Here is a 23,232-nt window from a genome sequence, read left to right as displayed (position 1 = left end):
CTAAGTTTTGTGACCTGCCAGACAAAACATCTTTTCACTCGAGCCCCTCAGCCCAGGTGCACGGAAACGCACTATGTCCTGAACTTGACCTGCAGGTATCTAGTATCAGAGCGCTGTACATGAGCACCAGTTGCGTTACATATGATACACATTCATTTTTAGGCCTAGCGGTGCACTGCGCAGCAGTGCTCGTGCAATGCGAGGCATTTTGGAGGTGAAAAATGGGGAATGTGAGCTGACTTAGGAATCGCACACGCTCAGCTCTCCCATTGGCCTTTGTGTACGTCTTATTGTAAAAGATTGCACGCAATTGGCTAGAGGCGCGTGCATAGCTCCTCCCAGAACAGAGTTAGGCCACGCCCCCTTTACTTTATCTAGGCGCGCCCTGGTGTCAGCGCTGCTTAGATAAGAGCTCTTGAGGCGGAAAGCCGAGAGCGAGGGACCTCCTTGAAAGTTGTTTTTTAAAACTGTATTGCGTGATTGTACCTTGTTTTTTAAAACTATTGCACTTTGCTCACCTGATTGCTCTGTGTCGCTGCTCAGCCGAGTGAGGCGCTGAAGCAGGCAGCAGGCAACCGACGCGACCTCCCGGGCTCCGCCCACCGAGTTAGGCCACGCCCCCTTTACTATATCTAGGCGCGCCCTGGTGTCAGCGCTGCTTAGATAAGAGCTCTTGAGGCGGAAAGCCGAGAGCGAGGGACCTCCTTGAAAGTTGTTTTTTAAAACTGTATTGCGTGATTGTACCTTTGTTTTTTAAAACTATTGCACTTTGCTCACCTGATTGCTCTGTGTCGCTGCTCAGCCGAGTGAGGCGCTGAAGCAGGCAGCAGGCAACCGACGCGACCTCCCGGGCTCCGCCCACCGAGTTAGGCCACGCCCTCCTTTTTGGATATTTGATAATGTGCTGTTTCCGGAGGCGCAGCGGACGGGCGCAGCGGGCGCGCCGGCGGGGCGCCGAAGGCGCGCCAAAGGCAAGCCCGTCTGCGCCCGTCCGCGACCTGGCGGGACCAGGGGCCATATCCCTTGGCTCACCGACCTCCCAAGGCAGGCCATATAGCTCGGCAGCCCTACACAGCATAGGAAGAAACGTCGCTGCCCAGTGCACGCATATATACATCCCTACAGAACTTCCCCCCCAGCTGCCCAGTCTGCAAACATCCCTTCCGGAATACCCCCTTGGCCGCTGTTCCGAAATACTGTATGTATGCACTAAATTGCCGGTCACTGCCCAAGCACTGCTTACAAATCGCCATGCTGCTTGAGGAGCACAAGCCAGACGTGCTCTTTTTAACAGAGACATGGCTTACGGCCCAATCCGAGCCCGATATTGTTACAGCCTTACCAGCTAGCTATCACATTTTTAGACTCGACAGACCAGAAGGGAGGGGGGGTGGGCTGGCCATCATCACAAAAGACCAGTACCACTGCCGCACCACAATATCCACTATCCCTGGCTGTGAGAGTCTGGAATTCTGTATAGAGTTCAACGCCAACCACTCCTTTTCTGGTACGCTGATATATCGCCCCCCCTGAGTCTGCAAAACTATTCCTGAGAGCACTACCAGAGATCGTAGCCAAAAGATCCCTATCGGCGGCTAGTTATACAGTATTGGGAGATCTCAATCTGCACTTTAACTCACCGTCCGACCATTCTGCCAAGGAGTTAACTGATGACCTCGAAGCCCTTCAACTGGCCCAGTTGGTCACAGCCCCAACCCACGAAAAAGGGAACCTTCTCGACCCTATTTTCAGCAATAGTATGGATCTAATAACGGCCCAACCTATCCCCCTTCCGTGGTCAGACCACTACCTGGTGCCATTTACCTGGTCCACCCATAAAACCCCCCAACTATCCCCCAAAACCTCGATGAGAAGAAACTGGAAAAAGCTCCCCGGCGACCTTTGGAGGCGTGAGCTAGATGCTACCCGTCCGCCATCCTGCTCAGACCCCAATCTGGCATATGGAAACTATGTTAGCTGGATCACAAATTCTTTAGACTCTCTCCTGCCTCTTCGCAAATCGTCCTCTAAGCGAGCACAGACATCAGCCCCCTGGTTCTCTGACTCGCTGAGAGAGTCAAAACGTCGATGTAGGCAACGGGAGAGAGCCTGGCGTGTAGACTTCCTTCCGGAAAAAAAGGCCGCCTATAGAGAGGCGATCTGAAGCTATAAAGAAGGGATCAAGGCAGCCCAGGCAACTTATTATTCCGACAAAATCTTGGAAGCCAGATCAAAGCCTAAAGAAATTTTTAACATAGTAAAGCAATGCACGAATGCCCCTACTGCTCCCCCTCTAACCAAGACCAAGGAGCAATGTAATGAACTGGCGGAATTTTTTCACGATAAGGTGTTGAACATATATTCCACCTTTCCAGCCATGGTCCTGAATCATGAGGTGCCCGACTCACCCAACTCGGAAAATCTCCCCTGTTTAGGCCTGTCTACTACTGAACCGACTCTTGATCACTTCCCTCTCTTGGACCTTGTCACCTTAGAGAAAGTGGCTCGCCAGGTTAAGTCGGGCTCCCCTCGCGACCCAGCCCCCCCAGAAATCCTGTTGCAGGCAGGCGATGTCATCCTCCCTGTAGTCCTGGAACTGCTAAACTCATCTCTGTCCACTTGCACAGTTCCTACTGCCTGGAAGCAAGCCTCTGTACGAGCGCTCTTAAAAAAAAACCTAATTTGGACCCTGACGATCACTCCAACTATCGCCCCATCTCATTGCTCCCATGGACTGGCAAGGTGCTGGAAAAACACATAAATGCTCTCTTGGTTCAGTTTTTAGAGAATCACTCCCTACTGCACACCTCCCAGACAGGCTTAAGACCTGGCCACGGGACTGAAACCGCCTTGCTAGCAGTTACCGAGGAGTCTCGAAGGATACTGGATCAGGGGGGATCAGTGGCAGTGATCCTCCTTGATCTAAGTGCTGCCTTCGATACTGTCAGCCATGCCACTCTGCTGAACCGTCTCCAGAACATCGGAGTCTCGGGAAACGCACTAAGATGGTTCAGTTCCTTCCTGGCTGACAGATCTTTCCAGATCTTTGATGGCAACACAACATCTACCATCAAGCCTCTCAGCTGTGGAGTTCCGCAGGGCTCATCGCTGAGCCCTGTACTGTTCAACGCCTACATGAAACCGCTGGCTGGGGTAGTAGAACCGTACGGCATTAAAATCGTGTCGTACGCCGACGATACCCAGCTAGTGGTTTCACTGGCCCAAGAGAACGGTGGGCAAGCCTCGGCTGGCCTGCTGAACTGCCTGGAGAGCGTGAGGGAGTGGATGACCAACTCCTCCCTCAAACTGAACGGTGGAAAAACTGAACTTATGCTCCTAGGCCCAGCCTCACCACTACCCTTTTCTTCCCTATGGCCCGCCGGTCTAGGAGCACCCCCTACCCCCAAGGACAGTGTTAAAAGCTTGGGTGTTTGGTTAGATCACAAACTCTCCTTTTCCACTCAGGCCACCAAGTTGTCTGCCACCTGTTTTGGCTTATTAAGAACGCTGAGGAAGGTCCTTCCACTTTTACCTCTAGATGCCAAGAAGGTGGCGGTACAAGGCCTCATCCAGTCCCGTTTAGACTCAAACAACGCCCTATACCTGGGGGCGCCTGAGATGACTCTCCGAAAGCTGCAGGTGGTACAAAACTGCGCAGCACGTACCATACTCCAGCTTCCACGGTCTCAGTCCGTTAGACAGGGACTGAAAAGCCTTCACTGGCTGCCTGTGAGACAGAGAGTGGCATTCAAGGCTCTGTGTATCACACATCGGGCTTTTTGGAAGACTGGATCAGCAATCAACACCAGCCTTGTCACCCCTTACCATCCTAATAGGAACCTCCGGTCTACCGGTGCTTTTCTGGCAGCGGTACCCAGAGTAAAGAGAGCCAGGTCCGGTGGCAGGATGTTCTCACTGAACGCCGCCAAGCGGTGGAATGCCCTCCCCCTTGATCTTCGATCCACACCTGACCTACTCTCATTCCGCAGAAAATTGAAAACCATACTATTCAGGAAGCCCTTCTAGTTCCTCCTGTGTTCCGTCACGTCTCTGTCTAAACTCAGCGCTTGGACGCCCCTGGGCAGCAACTGCGCTCAATAAATCGACAAATAACAATAATAATAATAATATTATTTGTAAAAACACCGATTTACACAGACCTGAGTGAACCAGGAAGACAAGTCTTGAAATATGCACAAGAGGCAGTCTGAACCAGTATGCTGATCTCTTGATGATCCTGTCTCTGCGAGTGCGCTGACTGTGCTACCTTCATGGGGCAATGCATGCTATCATACATATAAGGCTAGGCACAATATTTCTACAGCGAGGGAGGCTACGGGTGCGGCAATATCTAAAGACCATAATGGCCACGCGCTATACTCCAACAGTAAGTCGACTTCACTTGCTGGCAAATAGAGATACACCGACGGACTGGTGCAGTCACATGACACCATGTCACATGACTGCTGCTGAGGCCAAGCCAGGCTGAGTATCACCGGCAGAGCTGTGATAAAAGAATGATGCAGTTAACACTAGAGAGTCCGGCTCTACGACCGACACTCCTGGCCTGATGAAAACATTCTACTGTGAAAACGAAACTACATGTCGTTTCAAGAAATTTTTATGTTGCTATAATTAACTTTTGCATGCATTTGAGGTGCTAAACCTGACATTATTACTGTGCCAAAGTAATCACTTAGCGTTCACAGAGACCGTACAGCGGGACCGTCCGTGCCTGCACTGCTGCCCATCGATGGTGCACTCTGCTGCAGCCTGCCTGTTCTGTTCGTGACTGACTGCTGCCGGCATCGATGGTGCACTCTCTGCAGCCTGCCTGTTCTCAGGCTGCCTGGCCACTCAGACTTGTCCCGGGCCACCGCACCGCTCTCCAGCCAGACTCTCACTGTGAGCCGGCGACTGCAGTAGTGTTTTGCGGGCCGTCCGCCACGATCATGCCTCTTGTGCGGCGGGCGGCCATGAGAGAGAGACACTCGAGTGGAGTCTCGTTGATGAACTGACTCGCCCGCCGCTTCTACCTAATTCCTCTTCCTCTGGACATCACGGCACTCTACCGCTGCCACATCCGGATTATTAATCCCAGCCCCCATGGTGCGCCATGTCTGACAGCAATCTCTGTATAAGTGGCCGCGCCGGCGCCGCAACCATATATTGCGCTTGATAACAAACATTGTTGTCAGGCAGCAGGCAGGTGGGGCAGAGTGAGTTGATACAATGTAGCGCTCTCAGCCACTCCAGAGCTGAGAGCAGATGGTGGTTTAACTATTTAGGACCTAGCCCAGCAACCCGACCGCAGCAAGTCTCTCGGTAGAAGCACAGAGAGCCGGTGAGGAGCCGCTGGTGGCACGGGCTGGCAGGTGGTGGCAAATGCGTGACAATGCATTTTAGTGCGGTGATGCGGAACACCGCACTGAAATGCGTGAGCGTCACACCTGATGCGTGATACTTGACGGGACTGTCGCGGCACCCGTGCTTTACTTTTAATGTTCTAAGTAAAGCGCGGGTGCCGCGATTATACCAAAAGTAAAGGAATAGAAAAAAACATATTTTTCTTTACTTTTGGTATAATCGCGGCACCTGCGTTTACTATTAACAGTAAAAGTAAAGAGCGATTTTACCAAAGATAAAGAAATAAGTTTTTTTTTTCTATTTCTTTACTTGGTGCCGCGATTATTAACCAGGACCTTTCTGCTCAGTTGAGGAAGACGCTCTGTAGTGTGGCCTGTAGGTTATTCCTCATTTCACTCTCCATCTCACTTTCCCTGATTTACAGCTCCACATAACATGAACACTCCCTGCAGACAGGAAATGGTGAAACATAACTGTCAGAGGTCCGCTCCATAGCAGATTCTCAGGCCTTCCTCCAGTTTGAGCTTCATTTCACAAGGGGGTTGATTGTCAATGCAGGTGAATGAGCCGGGCAAGCCACGGCATTTGTGGAACCCTGGGCCTTGTTTTACTTGCTTTTGAGCTTCAATAATGGCGGCGCATAACTTCCCTATAACACGGCTCGCCCAAATCCTTTTTGGTTTTTTAAATTATATTTTTCATGTTGCAAATTGGCAGTCCGTCTCTGGTTGTGGGGAGGGCTTCTTCGTTCCTTCTGCTGTGTCGGAGGAAGACAAACTTGTATATTAATTTTGACTCTGCAAACTTGGTCTGACAGATTTTTCCTATGTGATGTAATTAACTATAATTTTTAGAGAGACACGTGCCGGATAATAAACTGCAAAAATAAAATTTACCAATCCTATTATTTCTAATCTGTTTTTCTTTCAGCGTCTTTACAATTTATTCATTCCACCCCCTCTCTTTATTGGTGGCTCTCTTTCCCTCTTGGACCAATGAGAGTTAAATGGGTAGGCGGGGTGTGTTTGCAACTCTACTCCACCTAATATGGTGTTGAGCAGCCAGACTATGATGGAATCAGGAGACTAGAGTTATAGGCTGCTGGTGCATACTGTGGTCCAACGGGCCCAATGACGCACGCTCCGCCCTCTGCGCAGCTGCGCTTGCAACTCGAAGATCTCCAAAGTGCATCCTTTTTTGGGGGTGTCATCTGTGTGCCCCTGGGTGCTCCTTCAGCCTTCACCTTAATGGAGTGGGACTACTTAATGCGTCCTGGGCCTGAGTTTCTCAGGAGGTGGTCTAGCACCAGCTTGCCGGGGACTTGGGCCCCAAGATGATGAGCTATTACAGATGGAACCACGAAATGGGGAGGGTATTGTGGACTGGTGACTGTGGCTGTCCCAGAGTGGGCTCCTGAATGGCTATATCACATTTGCACAAGGACAGCTTCGGACCAGCCCTGGGATACCTTCGCTGGTGCTGTGGTGGTAGTTGATGACAAGGTGGTTCCAAGTACTCCACCTTGGCTCCTAGGTATCCTAGCAGCTCCGGCAGTGGTCTTGCACATGGCTTGCAGCTTAGCTCTTTAAGCTTAGAACTAGTAGATCTGCATATACTGCACTAATGTGGATCCCAGAAAGAGCGATGCAATGCAAAGTGACTGGAGCGACTGCAACGATGTGGCACTGTGGCCCATGTTACCACATCGATCCTGGCAGTGGTGGCCAATGCAGCAGCTGATGTCCTTCTGTACCTGGCACTAGGTTTACCAGCGCCTGCAATCTTTTTGGCAGTGGACTGTCTCTTGTTGCCAGGTGAGCTGGCTCCAGCAGCTCTTGCTTCACTCCGGGGCCTGGAGCTGAGCGACTGCACCCTCTGGCTGACAGTTGTGTATGGTCGTTACTTTCCCTCTTTGTTTTCCAACTTGGCAAACTGCTGAATCTGGCCTTCCGTCATGATTTCATTCCATGCCGCTGTCAGATAAAGTGGTGGACATGATGTGCAATGGTGAGTCTTACAATGAGTTTGTAAAGGAGGAGTTCAGCAAAGATGCTCTGAGGAATATGACTGTGAAGGGCACCTTGATGCTGGGGCAGGACTGCTTCATGCTGAGTGCCATGCGTGACTTCAGTACCATGCAGAGCGGCCATACTTGCATCCCTGTCTGCGTAATAGAGCTCTAAAATTGTGGACATCCTCTATGTCAAGGACCTTGGAACGGAGGACCCTATGACTGAACGCCTCTCAGCACCATCACCAAGTTCTACAACCACCCACTGCACTTTGTATTTAAAGTCACCAAGCTTGATACCGTGCTTGAGGAGTTCAAGAGAGGTGATGTCAAAGTCTAGGTCTTGTAGACCCGCACATTGATCACCAGGATTTGCTTATAGCACGGTTTGGTGTTTGAGAGCACTGGATGCTATTTAGTTCTTACTGTACCTTTGCAATGGCCAGCCAATTAGTTTCAGAGTGTTTTGCAAGCTAAAGCTTCTATTCCTACACAACACTACTGCTCACCCCCTTTGTAGTTTGTAACCTACCAAATAGCACAGCTGTCTGGTTTGCTAAAGACTTCTTGGGGACATTGAGAAAGCTTCACTGGGAATGCATTTGGTCCATTGTTTACCAATGGCTTTGTTGTTTGTAAGTCACATATGCTTGGTTGCTGACTTTATTTGTTTTAGACTGTCCAGCTAGAGTGTATATTTCCAGTGACCCTACCAGGGTTCGATTTCTGCATTCCACTCTACACCACTCCAAGCCCCTGCACCCCACTCTGCACCACTCTAATCTGCACCACTCTACTCTATGCCAATGCCCTCCATTCTACTGTACTTCACTTGTTTTGTTAGGCGCAGAGCGATTAATTGATTTGGACAGAATCACCGGATGTTGAGCGTTGTTGTTGACACTCAAAACCGGTTCGCCAGATTTGATGTTGACTGCACTAGCATTTGGGCCATATCCTCTCCCGGTTAGTACCTTTTGCAAGTCTGTGGAGATAGGGGTGGGGGGTGAGGAGGAGGGGGTGTTGTGTTGTATCCCAGGGCTGCTGGTTCATTTTTGGCACTTGAAAGAATTCAGCTTATTTTCCGTTTCTCCTTTGACCAATGCCGAGGCTGTCTAATAATACAGACACTTGTTATCCTGTTTCTATTTCTACTTCTTTCAGCTCACTTCACACTCCCAAAGTCTTTCATCTTGTCTCAGTGTTGCAAAGTCCGTTGTGTGTAGTAATCAGTCTGGACTTTGCAGTGCAAACCAGGTCTTCTTTATTCATAGATGAGGATACTCTTAAGAACATCAAGTGCAGTTGAATGTTACAAGTATATAGGTAGGGATACCTCTGCAGGAGCATACGACTCCTTGCTTAGCCCCTGGTCTCAGCCGGGAGAACGGTCATATGAACAATCCAAGTGACATAGCAACGTTCCATGGAGCATCGTACACCTTGTGGAGCAGGAACACATAGAACACATGGAAAGCAAGCTTTGCCATCACTCTCTTCTCCAAACCATTTCCGGCTAGGTGTTTTTCTTATATTGGAATAGTTACCTGGCATTTCTCCCCTCCTCTGCGTGACCTTCTCCGCATGAACTTCCCCTGCTCCTCCATCACTTGCTCCATAAGTGTCACCCTCCATGTTCTTGTAAATACATGGAATGTCATGGCTCGTTTTTTCACCCTGTTGTTTATGGATGTTTCCCAGAGTCCTTCAAATGAATTTTAAAGATAAAATGACGTGACATCTGGGGTGGTGTTCATAAACTGAATATCAGAAGGCCATTTTTGTTACGCAAATGAAGCCGGCACTCAAATGAGTCCACAATCCACCTTAATCTATAATTTTGTGAAATAACTGCTGGGAGTCTGGAAAAAGGTTATCGGGATGGGGTGAACATGACGGGGCATTTTGTGGATGTGCCTATTCATACTCTTGAGTTAAATGTCTTTAATACAAAATGTCATTGGTACCTTGCAATGGAATTTTTCTATCACCAGTTAAAGTAATAGACAAAGTCCATTCCAATTAGACCTACTGAAAAACTTTCCTAGAGTGTGTAGTACATGGACGATTTTGCATATTCTGATTTTGATGTAAAAATTCACTTTGGAAGATGTCAGTGTTTGAAATACAAGCACATACTTTCTGCTCACTGCTAACATCAATTCAGAATTCCAAAATGTGGTGGTCAACCCCACAATTTTAATTTGGCATTGATTAAGACTCGTGCATGGATCTGTGCAATAATCTGTGCAGACCTCTTGATTTCTGTAATTAATCCATTCTTTCATCCCATTTTAGATTCTAACTTTTTATACTTGTATAGTGTGAAAAGAATTTGGCTTGGAGTTTTAGAGATTATTTGGAAGATAGCCATCCTCAGAAAAGTACAATAAAAGAGGAGAGCAAGCTGCAGCTAGGGCAGTATTCTGACTAAGATGTTCATGGCTGTCCTCTTGTTATTAACCAGGATCACTGTATGTTTGTAGACTATTTTAATCTGGTGCTACATAATGTTCTTGCACAAGCACCCCTATGCGTATATATTACTCACTGCCATTAAGTGGAACTAAACCTGACTTGCACAAAATAAGTGGCCAAGGGCTTTTATAACTTAAGAGGCAGCAGGTTTGTTCCCTTCTCCCCTTCCCCACACACTCTGTACCTTCCTCTTTCATATCTCCTGGAAACCACGCTAAAGAATGCCTTCCTTGTGTCTCAGTTGCTACTTCACTCTCATGCAGATGACACTTAATTTCATCTGCCTCTCAGCAGCATATAAGTGTGGAGCGGTGTTTCCTTTTGATGGTGGCAGATTGGTTTAGTGAAAGGGTTTGAATGGAATCACTGTTGAACCTCTGTGCTCTTGTTAGTTTCTCCTAGGACTCTGCAGCTGCCTTTTAATACAAGCGGGTACTGTCTCCCTATTCAACATCCTCTGGTGTTGGTGAACTAGGTGAGAGGAGGTTATTGTGTATGATCAACTTCCTACTGATTACCAGAAAGGTGTGGTTTTAAAGAGTGCCTTTTAAAAAAAAAAAAAAATCACAAAACCTTTTATTCTTTTATTCTATCCATCCACCGCAAGGTTGTAGTCTATGCATGCGTGTCTACCATTGTTAGCATTACCGGACATACTGTTGTGTAACTGATTAATGGCTGCATTATGCATTTCCACCTTCTTCATTGAGGTCTTTAGACTGGCTTCTTGGGCCTCCTTGAATTTATTTTCAGTCATTGTTCGACATTGACGGCTTCGTTGCCCAATATGGTTAGGGGAATTTGTGGTCTAGTGTTCCAAATTTTTGTACTAATATCCTTTCCAATTAAGTTTCTTGTGACTTTAATCAGTTTTAGATAGAACTGAAGACCTTCCTGTTTAACTAGTCACTTCAATTGGGCTGCTGTAATGGTTTATTCTGTAGAATCTGTTGTCATTTAGAACGTTTGATTTGTATTTGTGTATTGTAAGTAAATACATTCTAAAGTATTGGTTTCTGTTTTTTTGTCAAGTGCCATTCATGTTTCATGTATTCCCAAGTTATAAGCACTCCTAAACCTTGTTTTGCTAAAAGTGTTACGCTCTGGCCTTAATTTTTGGACAAACCAACAAGAATGTTTCTGTTGTACTTATGGCTAATGGATTCAAAATATTTTTTTATTTTTCAGTGTGTACCCCACTTATGACTTTGCATGCCCAATTGTGGATAGCATAGAAGGAGTCACTCATGCCCTCAGAACGACAGAGTACCACGACCGTGACGAGCAGTTCTACTGGATCATTGAAGCTTTGGGGATAAGGAAACCTTACATCTGGGAGTACAGCCGGCTCAACCTCAACAACACTTTACTCTCCAAAAGGAAGCTTACCTGGTTTGTCAATGAAGGGCTGGTGGATGGCTGGTACGTTTCTAATGTTAGGAGCATTTCATTTAGTGAAGGCGGAATTATCTATAAGTGCATTTGAAGCTTATCCATTTTAACACAGATATTCGCACCATTACTGGCATCTTGGTTTTGCTCATATAGTCGGTGTTTTTTTAAATGTTTGATGCCACAAGAGGAATATTCCCCTGTTCCCAATTACTCTGTGCAGGTGTGTGTTTAGACAAGAAAAGTAATTTAAAGTTGTCAAATGAGGATGTTTTTCTCTTTCAACTGCAAGGTCATGGGACTGAGTTGGTCTTGTTATCCATTTGAGATGGTATACAGATCTACTGCTTATCATCTTGGATCTATGTTGGATGCCCTTAGCATCATTATGAACCAAACCATGTTGGTTAAACTCCAATTCTAAAATCTCAAGCCAACACTAGTACTTAGGCGGCAACCCATATTCCTATCAATGATGAAACATGATCAACACAGGTTCATCCTGTTCTGCAACTCATCATAAATGTAATGTGACAATATAGAGTACTAGTGGAGACGTCCAAGTGGTTGAAAAGGTAATTGGTATTATGTTAGACCTGGAACAGGTGTTTGACTCCTGAGATGAAACAACTTGTTCAGTGTTAGATTAGGAAGGGTATTCACTACATAACCTCATTGTTGCCCCCAAATCTAACTACTAGAGTCCACTCAAGAAGTGTGAAATCTAGTCTGATACAAACAGGCAGAAGCACCTGACAGGAGTGCCCTCCATTGGCCCTTGCTATTTGCATTAGTGACAAAACCCTTAGCGGCAGCAATGAGGAATGAGGGTAGGAACAGAGGGATCCCAGTGTGAGAGGATTTGCATGTCATCTCCGTATATACGAATTACCTTTTGCTCTTTATAAATTATGGCCAGAGTGGACAGAAGGACTCCGTCCAAACACGCCAATCATGTGTGACTTTTTGGTCTGCATGCTTACTGAGTGAAATCCTGTGCCTTCTCAGTTAACCCAGAAATTAGTGTGGGATTACTCTGAAGTTTTGGTTAGGCGTCTAATACGGGAACCGAGGACCTGTTCATATCTACAAATGTACACAAAGATACAGAGTTACTTGAATGTAACTTGGGTAGAACTAATGCATCCAATAAATTAAGCATGGAACTCCTGGAAAAAGGTACCCTTGAATGCCCAGACTGAATAGTAATGACTAAAATGTTAATTCTGCTGAGATTATTCAGTCCCTTCTCACACTTACTACTTTGAGTCCCCAGGTCCTTCTCTGCAGAACTAGATGCGCTCCTTGCTTACTTTACATTAGGAATGCAAAGACAGAGTAGATTTCAGCTAATTAAAACTTAAACCGGGTCTAAGAGACCTGTCTGGGTGTTCTAGACTTTGAAATGTCTTATCTAGCAGCCCAACTCCATTTAATAACATAGTGGTTGAAAGGACGTTTCCTATTCGAGACTGGTCTAACCAAGACCCAACTAAAGAAAAGTAAGTATAATAATTTATTGTTATTCCAAAGACTTCACTCTGATGTAAGTAAGCCTCAAATATTGGGATCGAAAAGTCTGAAAATCTAATCAAGTACCTAGGTTATGAACAGCAATACAGCTTGTTCAGATAGACCTGTGTTCATAAGAAGAATTTAACCCCGGTAAAGATGAAAAAGATTTACAGAACAGTTCTATCGCAATGCCCTAGATGTCAAGGAGAAAAAGCGGGATATTTCGATATGGTATTGCCCAATAATCAAGGGGGGGGGGTTGTGGAAGGAAATAACAAAGAAAATGGAGTTGCTAAAAACAGTAGTAATTTTCTCAATGAATGGATACCTACTTCTACTATTTTTAATATCATAATCTACAGAAAAAGAATGTAGTAGCACGCTTATAAAAAAATATCTAGCCCTCCTTCTAGCTAAGAGGGCAATAGTGATGTCATGGAAATCCCTCACAGCACCACTGCTAAATCAGCGTACATAATGGGTAAAAGAATGGACATACGCTGAAAGTATAGCATTAAATATGAGCAAAACAGACGGCTGAGGAAAAAAAACAGTGCTACATCAATGAGACCGGATTACACAGTTTTGTAGGGCCTCCCTGTAGAAGAACATCTTAGCCAGACCATTAGAAATTCTGTGAAGGATACCTATTGCATAATAGTGGATAGGATATGGGCAAATTCTAGATGAAAATGCACCAAATTTGAAGAGAATAGCTTAATAGAAAATAATACTGTACAGTTTGATAAAATAAGGGTTAGATCTGTTGCTCTTGCATTTGTTAAAACAGGAACAGTTGATTTAATTAAACAATTCGGCTGCGTGCACTGTTACAGAAGCGGGTCTGAGGACTGTCTCAAAGTACAATCAATCATAACAGGGTTTTATATATTTCTTTGTGTATCATAAAGTACTTCCATTGATACTTAATCTTTGGTAAAAGAATGCAGATCTTGTCTATGGACTCATGAATAGGGCCCCTGATAACAAATGCAGGTGGACCTCGACCGTGCGTGCACACAGTGGTGGTCAGTGGGTAACGTGCCCAGCTGTCCATCATGAGGTGTGCGTGATCACTGCCAGTACTGTGTGTGCTGCGTCCTGATTGGCTGTGCTGCTAACTTCATGTGGCAGCTGACTTTATGGTGCTCTTGGAATGTAAGCACCCATCTGGCCATGTGCGCTTTATTGGGGCCAATCTCCCTGAACCACTGTGGTGTTGCTGCACTTATCTTGGGGATTGACGTGAGTTTCCTGTTAGCGTGTTTTTCTGCCGGGTCTGTGCCACCCCACCTGTGACCTATCAATCCATAACAGCTGGCCTAGGTCACAGAGCCTACCTGACCACGTATTTCTGCGTCAGGCTTGAGAGAGATTTCATCATGGCTGATTTTGATAATAATGATGCAATTTCGTTCTTATGTGCGAGTGTATCATTATAAACATTGACATCGATTTTTATACACCTTTTCCACCGGACTAGATCATAATCTTGAAACATGTGATAGACGTTAATAGCAACTTGAAGTCAGACTGATTAATAAAGAAAAATGATGTCTATCCGGTAGACAGTGGGTGATACCTATTATTTAATAGCTTTTTAGGAATTAGCTGATTTACAAGTTAACATGTGTTCATATGGCTTATTTGAGAAGGAACGAGAAGTAGATTATACAGTGACCAGATCACTGCAGCAGCCACAAGGTTATGGAAGTAATTGGGAATGAGGAGATAATCAACAGTGGCCAACAATAAGTCCTGCAGAACTATACATTTATGACTAGAGAAGCTGACTATGACAAAACAATTAAAGAAATATGTTTATCTAATTTCCTAAAGATATCTATTAACCTAACCATGTGAAAAGCAATATATTGCTGAATTTTGCTTATACTGCACCAAAGTGAGGTGCAGTGTGCACAGAGTCCACAGTCCCCAGAGGTATGACAGAGGCTAAAGTTAGATATAACCTTTCTCTCTAAAGTGGTAGCTTGTTCGAGCAGTAAGGCAGTATCGGAGGACAGTGTAAAGCATTTGTTGTACGCACTCAGTCAGCAAATGGTCTCCCACACTCAATAACTGAACTCTAGGCAAATTGTTTGGTATATAGAAATATAAGGTTGTTTTATTTTAGAACCACAAGTAGGTATAAAAATACTTTCTCAGAATGAGATGTTGCAATTGAATACTTTCAAATAGCAATAGACTTTAGAATGCACTGGATACAGTTGTTGCAATATGCAACACAAGTTAAACACAATTGTAACATTGAGCTCAATGGGAAGTTTTAATTAAATGCAATAAAATCACTTTACAAATGTTTTTCTTACCCAGTGCTGGATCCTGGATTCAGCCCTGGTGCATTTCCTGTAAACAGTTGAAAGAAATCTTTTGTGTTACACAGGCGATTTGTAAGGTATATTTGTATGTTTTGAAAATCCACACTTGGAAGAAATTCTGGCAAAAACCAGGCAATGTTATCCTATGGGAGGAAATCAGGTTATCGGAAAATCACAGGTGTAATTACTTTTGAAGGTCAGTGCTGGGCACAGAATCCAGCACTAGGATCTCTCCTGATAGCAGGTGAGTAATTTTGTTTTCGTTGATCGGTTGATTTTTAAGGAATATTTCAAAGTTGCAAAACTAGACACAGAAGAATTTCCAAGTGAAAACCAGCCAATGTTACCCTATGGAGAAAATCAAGTTATTGGTCTTTGGGTAAGTACTCAACTGGCAGAGTTAAGGTTCTGGGGTAAGACTCTTGTCTCCCACGGTCAGGTAGGTACAGTTGTTACACCCTCAGTGGCACAGGGGCAGCCAGGTGCAGAGTGAGTAGGCCCAATGTTAGCCTATGGAGGATATGGGACCTTGGTTGGTGGCTGCTAGCAGGCAGAAAACGCGGCTGTGGGAGCTGAGCTCCTGGTCACTTACACAGGGCAAGTGGGGAAGTAGGATAGGACAGTTGCTGCACTTCCAGTGGCACTCGGGCGGCTGGGTGCAGAGTGCTTTTGGGCCGTCGGGCGCCCAATGTATTTCAATGGGAAAGCTGAAAGTTGAACAAATGCTGCAGGCTCTGGGACGGAGATTCTTCAGGTGTGACCACCACTTCGAGAGGTTAGTTGGGAAGCTGTTGGTTAGATAGCCACCCAGTAGTTGGGCACAGGGGGCCGTGGGGCGCCGGGTGCACAGCTGTCTTTTGGTGTCTGGAATCTTGTCCTCAGCTGGGCGCGGTTGGACGGGTCCCTGAATGTTAGGCTGCAGGCATAGTCTGGAGCGTCGAGGAGGGTCCTGGGGTGCTGGATTCGTGGTCACAGTCGCCTGGGGGACGTCCTCATGGCCTTTGTTCACTCAGGCACAGGCCGGGCCTGGCGGGTGCAGAATGTACTGGATTTGTGGTTCCTGGCCAGGAGTTGTTGCTGTTTGAGCAGAACCACTGCTCGTGGGAGTTCCAGTCTTTAGATGAGCAAGGCAGTCCGGCCCTCTGGGGTATTCGAGGTTGCGGACCACAGGAGACGCCAAGATTTAGCAGGAGCAGGTTCGAGGGTTAACAGGCCTGTAGGGCTGGGGCCAAGTCAGTTGGTGTCGTCCTCTTGTTAGCAGCTGCATAGCAGGTCATCTATCTTCTTGTTCTTCTTCTTGTTTCAGAATCGGGATCTGAGGATGGAAGGTTCAGGGTGCCCCTAAATACTAAATTTAGGAGCGTTACAGGTATAGGAAGGTCAGGGACCAATGGGTCCCTTCCCTGGGGTGTGTACACCCCCTATCCTGCCACTCTCTAGTGGGAGAGAGGCAGGAGCCTGTCTCTGATTGGGTAGGGCTTCCCATCCTCAAGATGGCGAGAGCCCGGAGTTGTGCTGCACCTCCCCTCCCTCACCTGAGGGATGGGGTTGGCAAAGGCTGGCACACCCCCTTTCCTCACTCTGGTTTTCCATCCGGTCTTCCCGCCAGAGTCTGGGTCAGAACCGGTGGGGGCCAGTTGCTGAGTACAGAAAGTGGCCTGGAGAAGCTCACAAAGGTGGCATGCCTTTGAAGCTCCTCCTGCCCATCCTTGGGGCGGAGGCCTAGCACCTTGCCCCAGGATGTGCATTGTTGCAGGCCCACAAGAGCGGATGGCTCTCTACCCAGCGGTCCAGCAACATGTCTGCTGAGTGGCAGCCTAGGCAGCCTCTCAGTCAGGACACGGGTTGTGGGTTAGTTTCAGTGGGCAAGTTGCCCTCTGGCGTGCACTTTACATTAAATCCCACACTGGCATCAGTGTGGGTTTAATGTGCTGAGAAGTTTGATACCTAACTTCTCAGTCTTCAGTGTAGCCATCATTGTGTTGTGGAGTTCGTGATGACGACCTCCCAGCACCATATACTCTGAATTGCAGCACTGCACTGGAATAGGGCACCCAGCTAGAGGGGTGACGGAGGTATGCTAGGGCAGTGTGTTGTGGGCATGGCACACAGGGATATGTGCCATGTCGACTCTGTGGTTTGTTCTGCACCAAGACACTCAGCCTGCAAAGGCAGTGTGTGTGTGTCGGGGTACAGGGCCTCTAAGGGTGGCACAATAAGTGCTGCAGCCCTTAGGGGCCTTCTCTGGTCACAGTGCCCTGGGTACCTAGGGTACCATTTACCAGGGGCTGACATGTGGCCAGAGATGCCAATTGGGTTTAGGTCTCTGATTGGCAGGAGCCCAGGGCACACTCAGTCAAAGTACATCAGCAATTCAGCAAAAAGTGGGGGCATACCAATGCAAGAAAGATGGTACTTTCTCAGACTCATGAATAAGGTCCCTGATAACAAATGCAGGGAGACCGCGACCTTGCGTGCGCACAGTGGTGACCAGTTGGTAACGTGTCCAGATGTCTGGCATGAGGGGTGCGTGATTACTGCCAGTACTGTGTGTGCTGTGTCCTGATTGGCTGTATTGCTAACTTCATGTAGCATCTGACTTTATGGTGTTTTAGGAATGTATGCACCCATCTGGCCATGTGCGCTTTATTTGGGCCAGTCTCCCTGAACCATTGTGGTGTTGCTGCAGTTATCTTGGGGATTGACGTGAGTTTCCTGGTAGCGTGTTTTTCTGCCGGGTCTGTGCCACCCCACCTGTGACCTATCAATCCATAACAGTTGGCCTAGGTCACAGAGCCTACCTGACCACGTATTTCTGCGTCAGGCTTGAGGGAGAGTCCATCACGGCTGAATTTGATAATAATGATGCAATTTCGTTCTTATGTGCGAGTGCATCATTATAAACATTGACATCGATTTTTATACACCTTTTCCACCGTACTAGATCATAATCTGGAAACAGGTGATAGATGTTAATTGCAACTTGAAATCAGACTGATTAAAAAAGAAAGGTTTTGTCAATCCGGTAGACAGTGAGTGATACCTATTATTTAATACCTTTTTGGGAATTAGCTGATTTACAAGTTAACACGTGTTCATATGGCTTATTTGAGAAGGAACGAGAAGTAGATTATACAGTGACCAGATGACTACAGCAGCCACAAAGTAATGGAAGTAATTGGGAGTGAGGAGATAATCAACAGTGGCCAACAAGAAGTCCTGCAGAACAATATTTTTATGACTAGAGAAGCTGAGTATGACAATACAATTAAAGAAACATGTTGATCTAATTTCTAAAATATCATAAAGATATCTATTAACCTAACCATGTAAAAAACAATATATTGCTGAATTATATATGGATATCCACTGGGTGGCAAATAATCAATAAATTGCTTGAAAGCTTGCTCATATTACCTTTAATTCTAAATATAACGCTCCGTTTGAAAATCTTTCTGACAGGGATGATCCGAGATTCCCAACTGTACGTGGGGTACTGAGAAGAGGTATGACTGTAGAAGGATTAAAGCAGTTCATTGCTGCTCAGGTTGGTTTTTATTCTTTTTTGCCAGATAATTATTTTGGTATTAATATTGCTTGTTTGCCTTTTAAAATCGAGACCTTTAGAGCTTGTGATATGCCAGAGAGTTCCTCTGAAATCTTTTTTCCTATTCTATTTTGATTGTGTGCTTTTAATTTCTTGCAATTGCATATTTATTATGGACCTTTAATGGTGATCTAAAGTGTTAGTGTATTTCTCCTTTCCACAGTGGCAGTCATTAATGTGAGGCCTCTATTCTGAATCAAAGCACTTGAGACTGCAGCAAAACAATTTCCAGTTAGAGCTAATAGTACAGGTTAATACTGCTGTGCTCTCATGGCAGGAGTCCTAGGTCGGGTGAGGACGGTCAAAACGCAATATAGAAAAAAAACTGGAAGAATGTCTTTGAAAGTGCAGTGTCCAATGTTGTATTCCTTTTGTAGCAGATGCAGGGTCTCTTTGTGTGACCCTTCTCTCCTGATTTGGTCAGCATCTAGTTCCAAAAACACAGTGGAAATGTCTTGTAAGTAGATTTTGCCCAAACCTTCCAGTAGCTTTGAAGAGTGTATACATAATACTTAGCATGGTGTTCTCCATCAATGGCAGCCAAAGCAGACCACAGATGATTGGGATGATCATCCTTGATTTATGATTTAGTGTTGGAAAAGGAACTAAGAGCCTCTTATCCCCTTAGTTTCAAATCCAGCCTCTGTGCCCAACACCCTACGGTCTTACAGCAATCTTCCTATAGTCTGTTAAGTGTTTGCTGTGTAATGCCATTTGTATAGAATGAGATTGCGCTCCCATGCACTATCCCAACAAACCCACATTACGCCTCATTTCTGACTGAGCATTCCAAAGAGGTCCAAGACCATGGACAACAACAGTGGCAAAGGGGATACCCAGTCTTGTGCGCCTTCCCAGCTCAGAGGATTTCAGTAGTAGCTCTTTCACTTTAGCCACCAGACTCCCATAAAGCTATCTAACCCATGACGGGATTGACCACAAAAGGTCCATTTTATCTAGAGCTCTACATATAAAAGGCCACTCAAGCAAGTCCAGTCCCTTCTCTACATCATGTGAGAGTACCATAGTGGGGTCCCAACCAGCACCCATATTGTCTTCTATGATTTAATCTGGTACATCAATTAGGCATTAACTCAGACCGGTCTACGTTCACCATCTATTCAATCACCATCCCCAATCTGGTAGTTAATACCTTTGCCAGAATATTTATTTTGATGTTGAGCAAATATATTGGGTTTGCACACAACATTGCACTATTATTCAGCTTCGGCATAGCCAACTCCTCCACAATAGCTTTCAGATCAAATGTCTCTACTTCTACATCAGCAGTGTAAAGAGTTTGAAAATAGACTGAAAAGGAGTGGGTCACCTCCCTGTTTCATGTTATTGCTCTTTCAACCGGTCTATCTGACTGTCTCTCTCATCTTTCTAGGTGAGCATATCAATTTTCCAGCCTTGTTAATTGCCTCCTACATCCTTTACTATGTGCACAGAGAACTCACCCATACCTCCATGTCTCTCAGTGCTCTCATCTTTCAGCTTTCTTTTGCAGCCTGATTGACATTCCCCAAAGTGATCTTTTTTTAATTTTTTTATTTTAAGTATATGGTCCCTTTTCATTCTTAATAGCTTACCCACTCCATATCTTTGACCTCAACAACTTCCCTTCTTTTCTATGCTTGACATAGCATTGCCCTGACAGCTGACTTATATGCCTCCTAAAGCAAAGCCTCTAAGGGGATGGACCACATATTTTCCACAAAACAATTATCAGAAATTTCCAGTATAATCTGTATTATTTTGGGATCTTAAACTTTCCATCAGTTAAAGTTCCTACCAACTGTTCTCCATGCCCTTCAGTGTCTTTAATACTTTCCAGAGTGGGGAGTCCTAAAACACTCCTCTTGCCAGATAATCCGGTTCCCCCTTCTCTGCATAGCATTTCCTATTCTAGCCGTGAGAGGGTTCCTTGATCACCAGATGTTGAGTACTGTCCACTGTCTAACAGTTTTGCTCTCAAGGCATCTATCAGTCCCATTTCTTTGACAGTAATTCCCTATCTTGTAAGCATAACCTCCCAGACGATTCACCCATCATTTACCATAGTGAACAGCACAGTTTTCCATCCCACCTGGTGGATGAATCCGCCTGAGCCACCGAGACATAATACCCCCTGTCCAGACAGCAAGGTGTCCCTGTTATAGTAACCAATGTCTGACTTACATCACTGAATCATGTGCATAACTATTCTTTTTTTCTTTATTTTGTCACTAAGACGGTTTACGTTGCAGGAGAGAGTTGTAAGCATTTAGTCTTGTGTATCATCCATAGTGTATCAAATTAGGGGTCACATCTATGATGATCAGGTGTTCCCTCTTCTACCATTCAGCCACATATAAATTAGTTCCAAAAGTCCTGATTTTCAACCAGATGCCATCCTGAATGTAGAATGGCCAAAACCCACAGTGATCACGATAATTATGCATGCTGAGTGAAAAAATGCTCACTTTGCCCATCGCTATCTAATATGTAACGAATGAATGAACAGTTTATAAAGCGTGCAGCTACTCCACGGAGTGTCCCAGCGTTAAACCTGCAGAACATTGACCACATATGCCAGTCTAACGTAATGCAGAGACCGGTTGTAAGCGCCTTTCTGAATTCATATTCCTGACCAATAGCCCACAATGAGTGTGGAAGTAGATTCCACACTCGCAGTGACTGAGAAGAAACTCCAGCCGTTCCTAAGTTATTGAAAACGTGGTACATTGACTAGTAGGTCTGAGGAAGATCAAAGAGATATGGGTGTAAGATAGTGAACTGTCCTTTCGATTAGGTATTTCAGGCTGTGCTTGTAGAACGCTCTGCCGAAGCGTACGTTTCTTTAAAAGAATCCTCTTCCCAAAGGTACCCAGTGGAGAGTGCACAGATGATGAGTTGCATCCTCTATCTTGGAAATACCAAGATGGGACCTGCAGCATAATTCTGAACCACTTGAAGCTGCCTAATCCATCTCTGTGAGACCGAAGTAGATGATGTTAGCATAGTATAATCTAGATCAAGGCATGGGCTACTGCCCTACTTACTTTTTTGAGGAACAAATCGAGGAACAAGGAATAATGCGAAACAAGACCCCGTAACAGACAGGATTGAAGGGAAAGCGTGTTTTCAAGTCTAATTCCACGATTCCTGATGACAAAAGTAGTTCCCGGAGGAGGAGGGAGATCTGACGGCAAGGCAGAGAAAACCAGTGGCCTCTCACTTGCCCAAACACTACACCATTGCATTGCTGGTTCCTTATTAGCAACCAAGCAAGACATCAAAAAGTTTCCAGCTGGACCTGCGGGGATGAAATCAGAAGTGAGGAACAGCTGGGTATTGTCTATATAAGAGATGGTCACCAATCCGTAAGATTCAATGAGTTTAACTAAGAAGGGCATGTCAATATTAAATAACATTGGCCTCCGGGAAGAGCCCAGAGGCACCCTAAAAGCTAGCTGTTTGCTGGAAGAACTATAGGGAGCAGCCAGTTTTCTTGCTTTCTACCCTTTCAAAAATATTGTAACCACCCCCAAGCCTTGCCTCCGATGCCTAATTCACACATAAATGCTGCTGACTTATCCAACAGAATCAAGGCAGCACTCTTGCCCTCATCCAGGGCAAACTTAATCATTTCTACCCCCTCAAGAAATGTTTTAGTACTATGCTGTAGGGAGAAGCCTGAAAGATTAAGATGCACCAGATTGTGCTCTTCCAAATAAGTGGCTAGCTTGGTGTTGACAACTTTTTACGCATTTTGAGTGAAGTAGGTAGGGAGCAAGGAGAAGAGAGTGGTTATACAAAGTTAAAGGGCTGATGGATGTATTTTTCTTTTTTTAAAAGAGGTTTGACTTTGACCCTTTTCCAGCATAAGGAACTACAGCTTACAAGAGCGAGGTATTAAAAAGTTTGAGGATAGGGGCTAAGGTCTCAGCAGCAGCAGCCGGTAGGGAAGGGGTGCATGGGTCACTCAGTGACCGGGATTTGAACTCACATGGACCCTTTTGTTTTTGAGAAATGATGAGTGGATCAGATTTGTTCAGAGAACACACCCAAGAATCATAGGCCTGCTCCACACCTTTTATTGGGAAGACATGAATGCTCGAAAAGGAAAGTAACCCTGCATGAATCGTGAGAATTTTATCCTACAAGAAAGTCGATAGTTTTTCACAGAAATACTCAGATGCTGGAATTAAAGGAGTGCAGACTTTGGGGGTCGGATAAACCTTAGCAATTTTAAAGATCTCTAGAAGAGTTATCTGCCTTTGAGGTACTTTAAGAGTAAAAGGTGCACTGAGCTGTGTTTAGGTGCCTTATGGTAGGCTTCTCAGCACTACTTTATAGTGTTCCGCATCTGCGGGATTATAGTCTGAACTCCATTTCCACTCTAAATTGTGTATTGTATTTCTTAAGAGCCATAGGTTTGGGGGCTAAACTAAAGGCAGAATGGCTACTATGCTTGAGAATAATCTTTTTTTGAACTGCCAGAGTGGAAAAGTCTCATGTAGCCAAGTGTTCAACCG

General features: G+C 45.5%; 1 protein-coding gene and 1 pseudogene across 4 annotated transcripts in view; both read left to right on the top strand.

Annotated features, from left to right (window-relative positions):
- EPRS1 (glutamyl-prolyl-tRNA synthetase 1) overlaps positions 1 to 23,232 on the top strand; it is a 470,400-nt gene that overhangs the window by 108,959 nt on the left and 338,209 nt on the right. For all 4 annotated transcript variants that reach the window (XM_086927918.1, XM_086927917.1, XM_086927914.1 and 1 more), the window contains exons 10-11: positions 11,045 to 11,278; positions 18,565 to 18,649. In XM_086927918.1, coding sequence (XP_086784044.1) covers positions 11,045 to 11,278; positions 18,565 to 18,649 — 319 coding nt within the window. The remainder of the gene's footprint in view (positions 1 to 11,044; positions 11,279 to 18,564; positions 18,650 to 23,232) is intronic.
- Positions 197 to 7,718, top strand: LOC147709344 (metal transporter CNNM3-like; annotated as a pseudogene).

The sequence above is a fragment of the Lissotriton vulgaris genome, chromosome 6 (assembly GCF_964263255.1).
Source record: "Lissotriton vulgaris chromosome 6, aLisVul1.2, whole genome shotgun sequence".
In the NCBI taxonomy this organism is placed as follows: domain Eukaryota; kingdom Metazoa; phylum Chordata; class Amphibia; order Caudata; family Salamandridae; genus Lissotriton; species Lissotriton vulgaris.
Note: the sequence above shows the minus strand (reverse complement) of the source record. Positions and strands in the feature narration are given on the sequence as shown.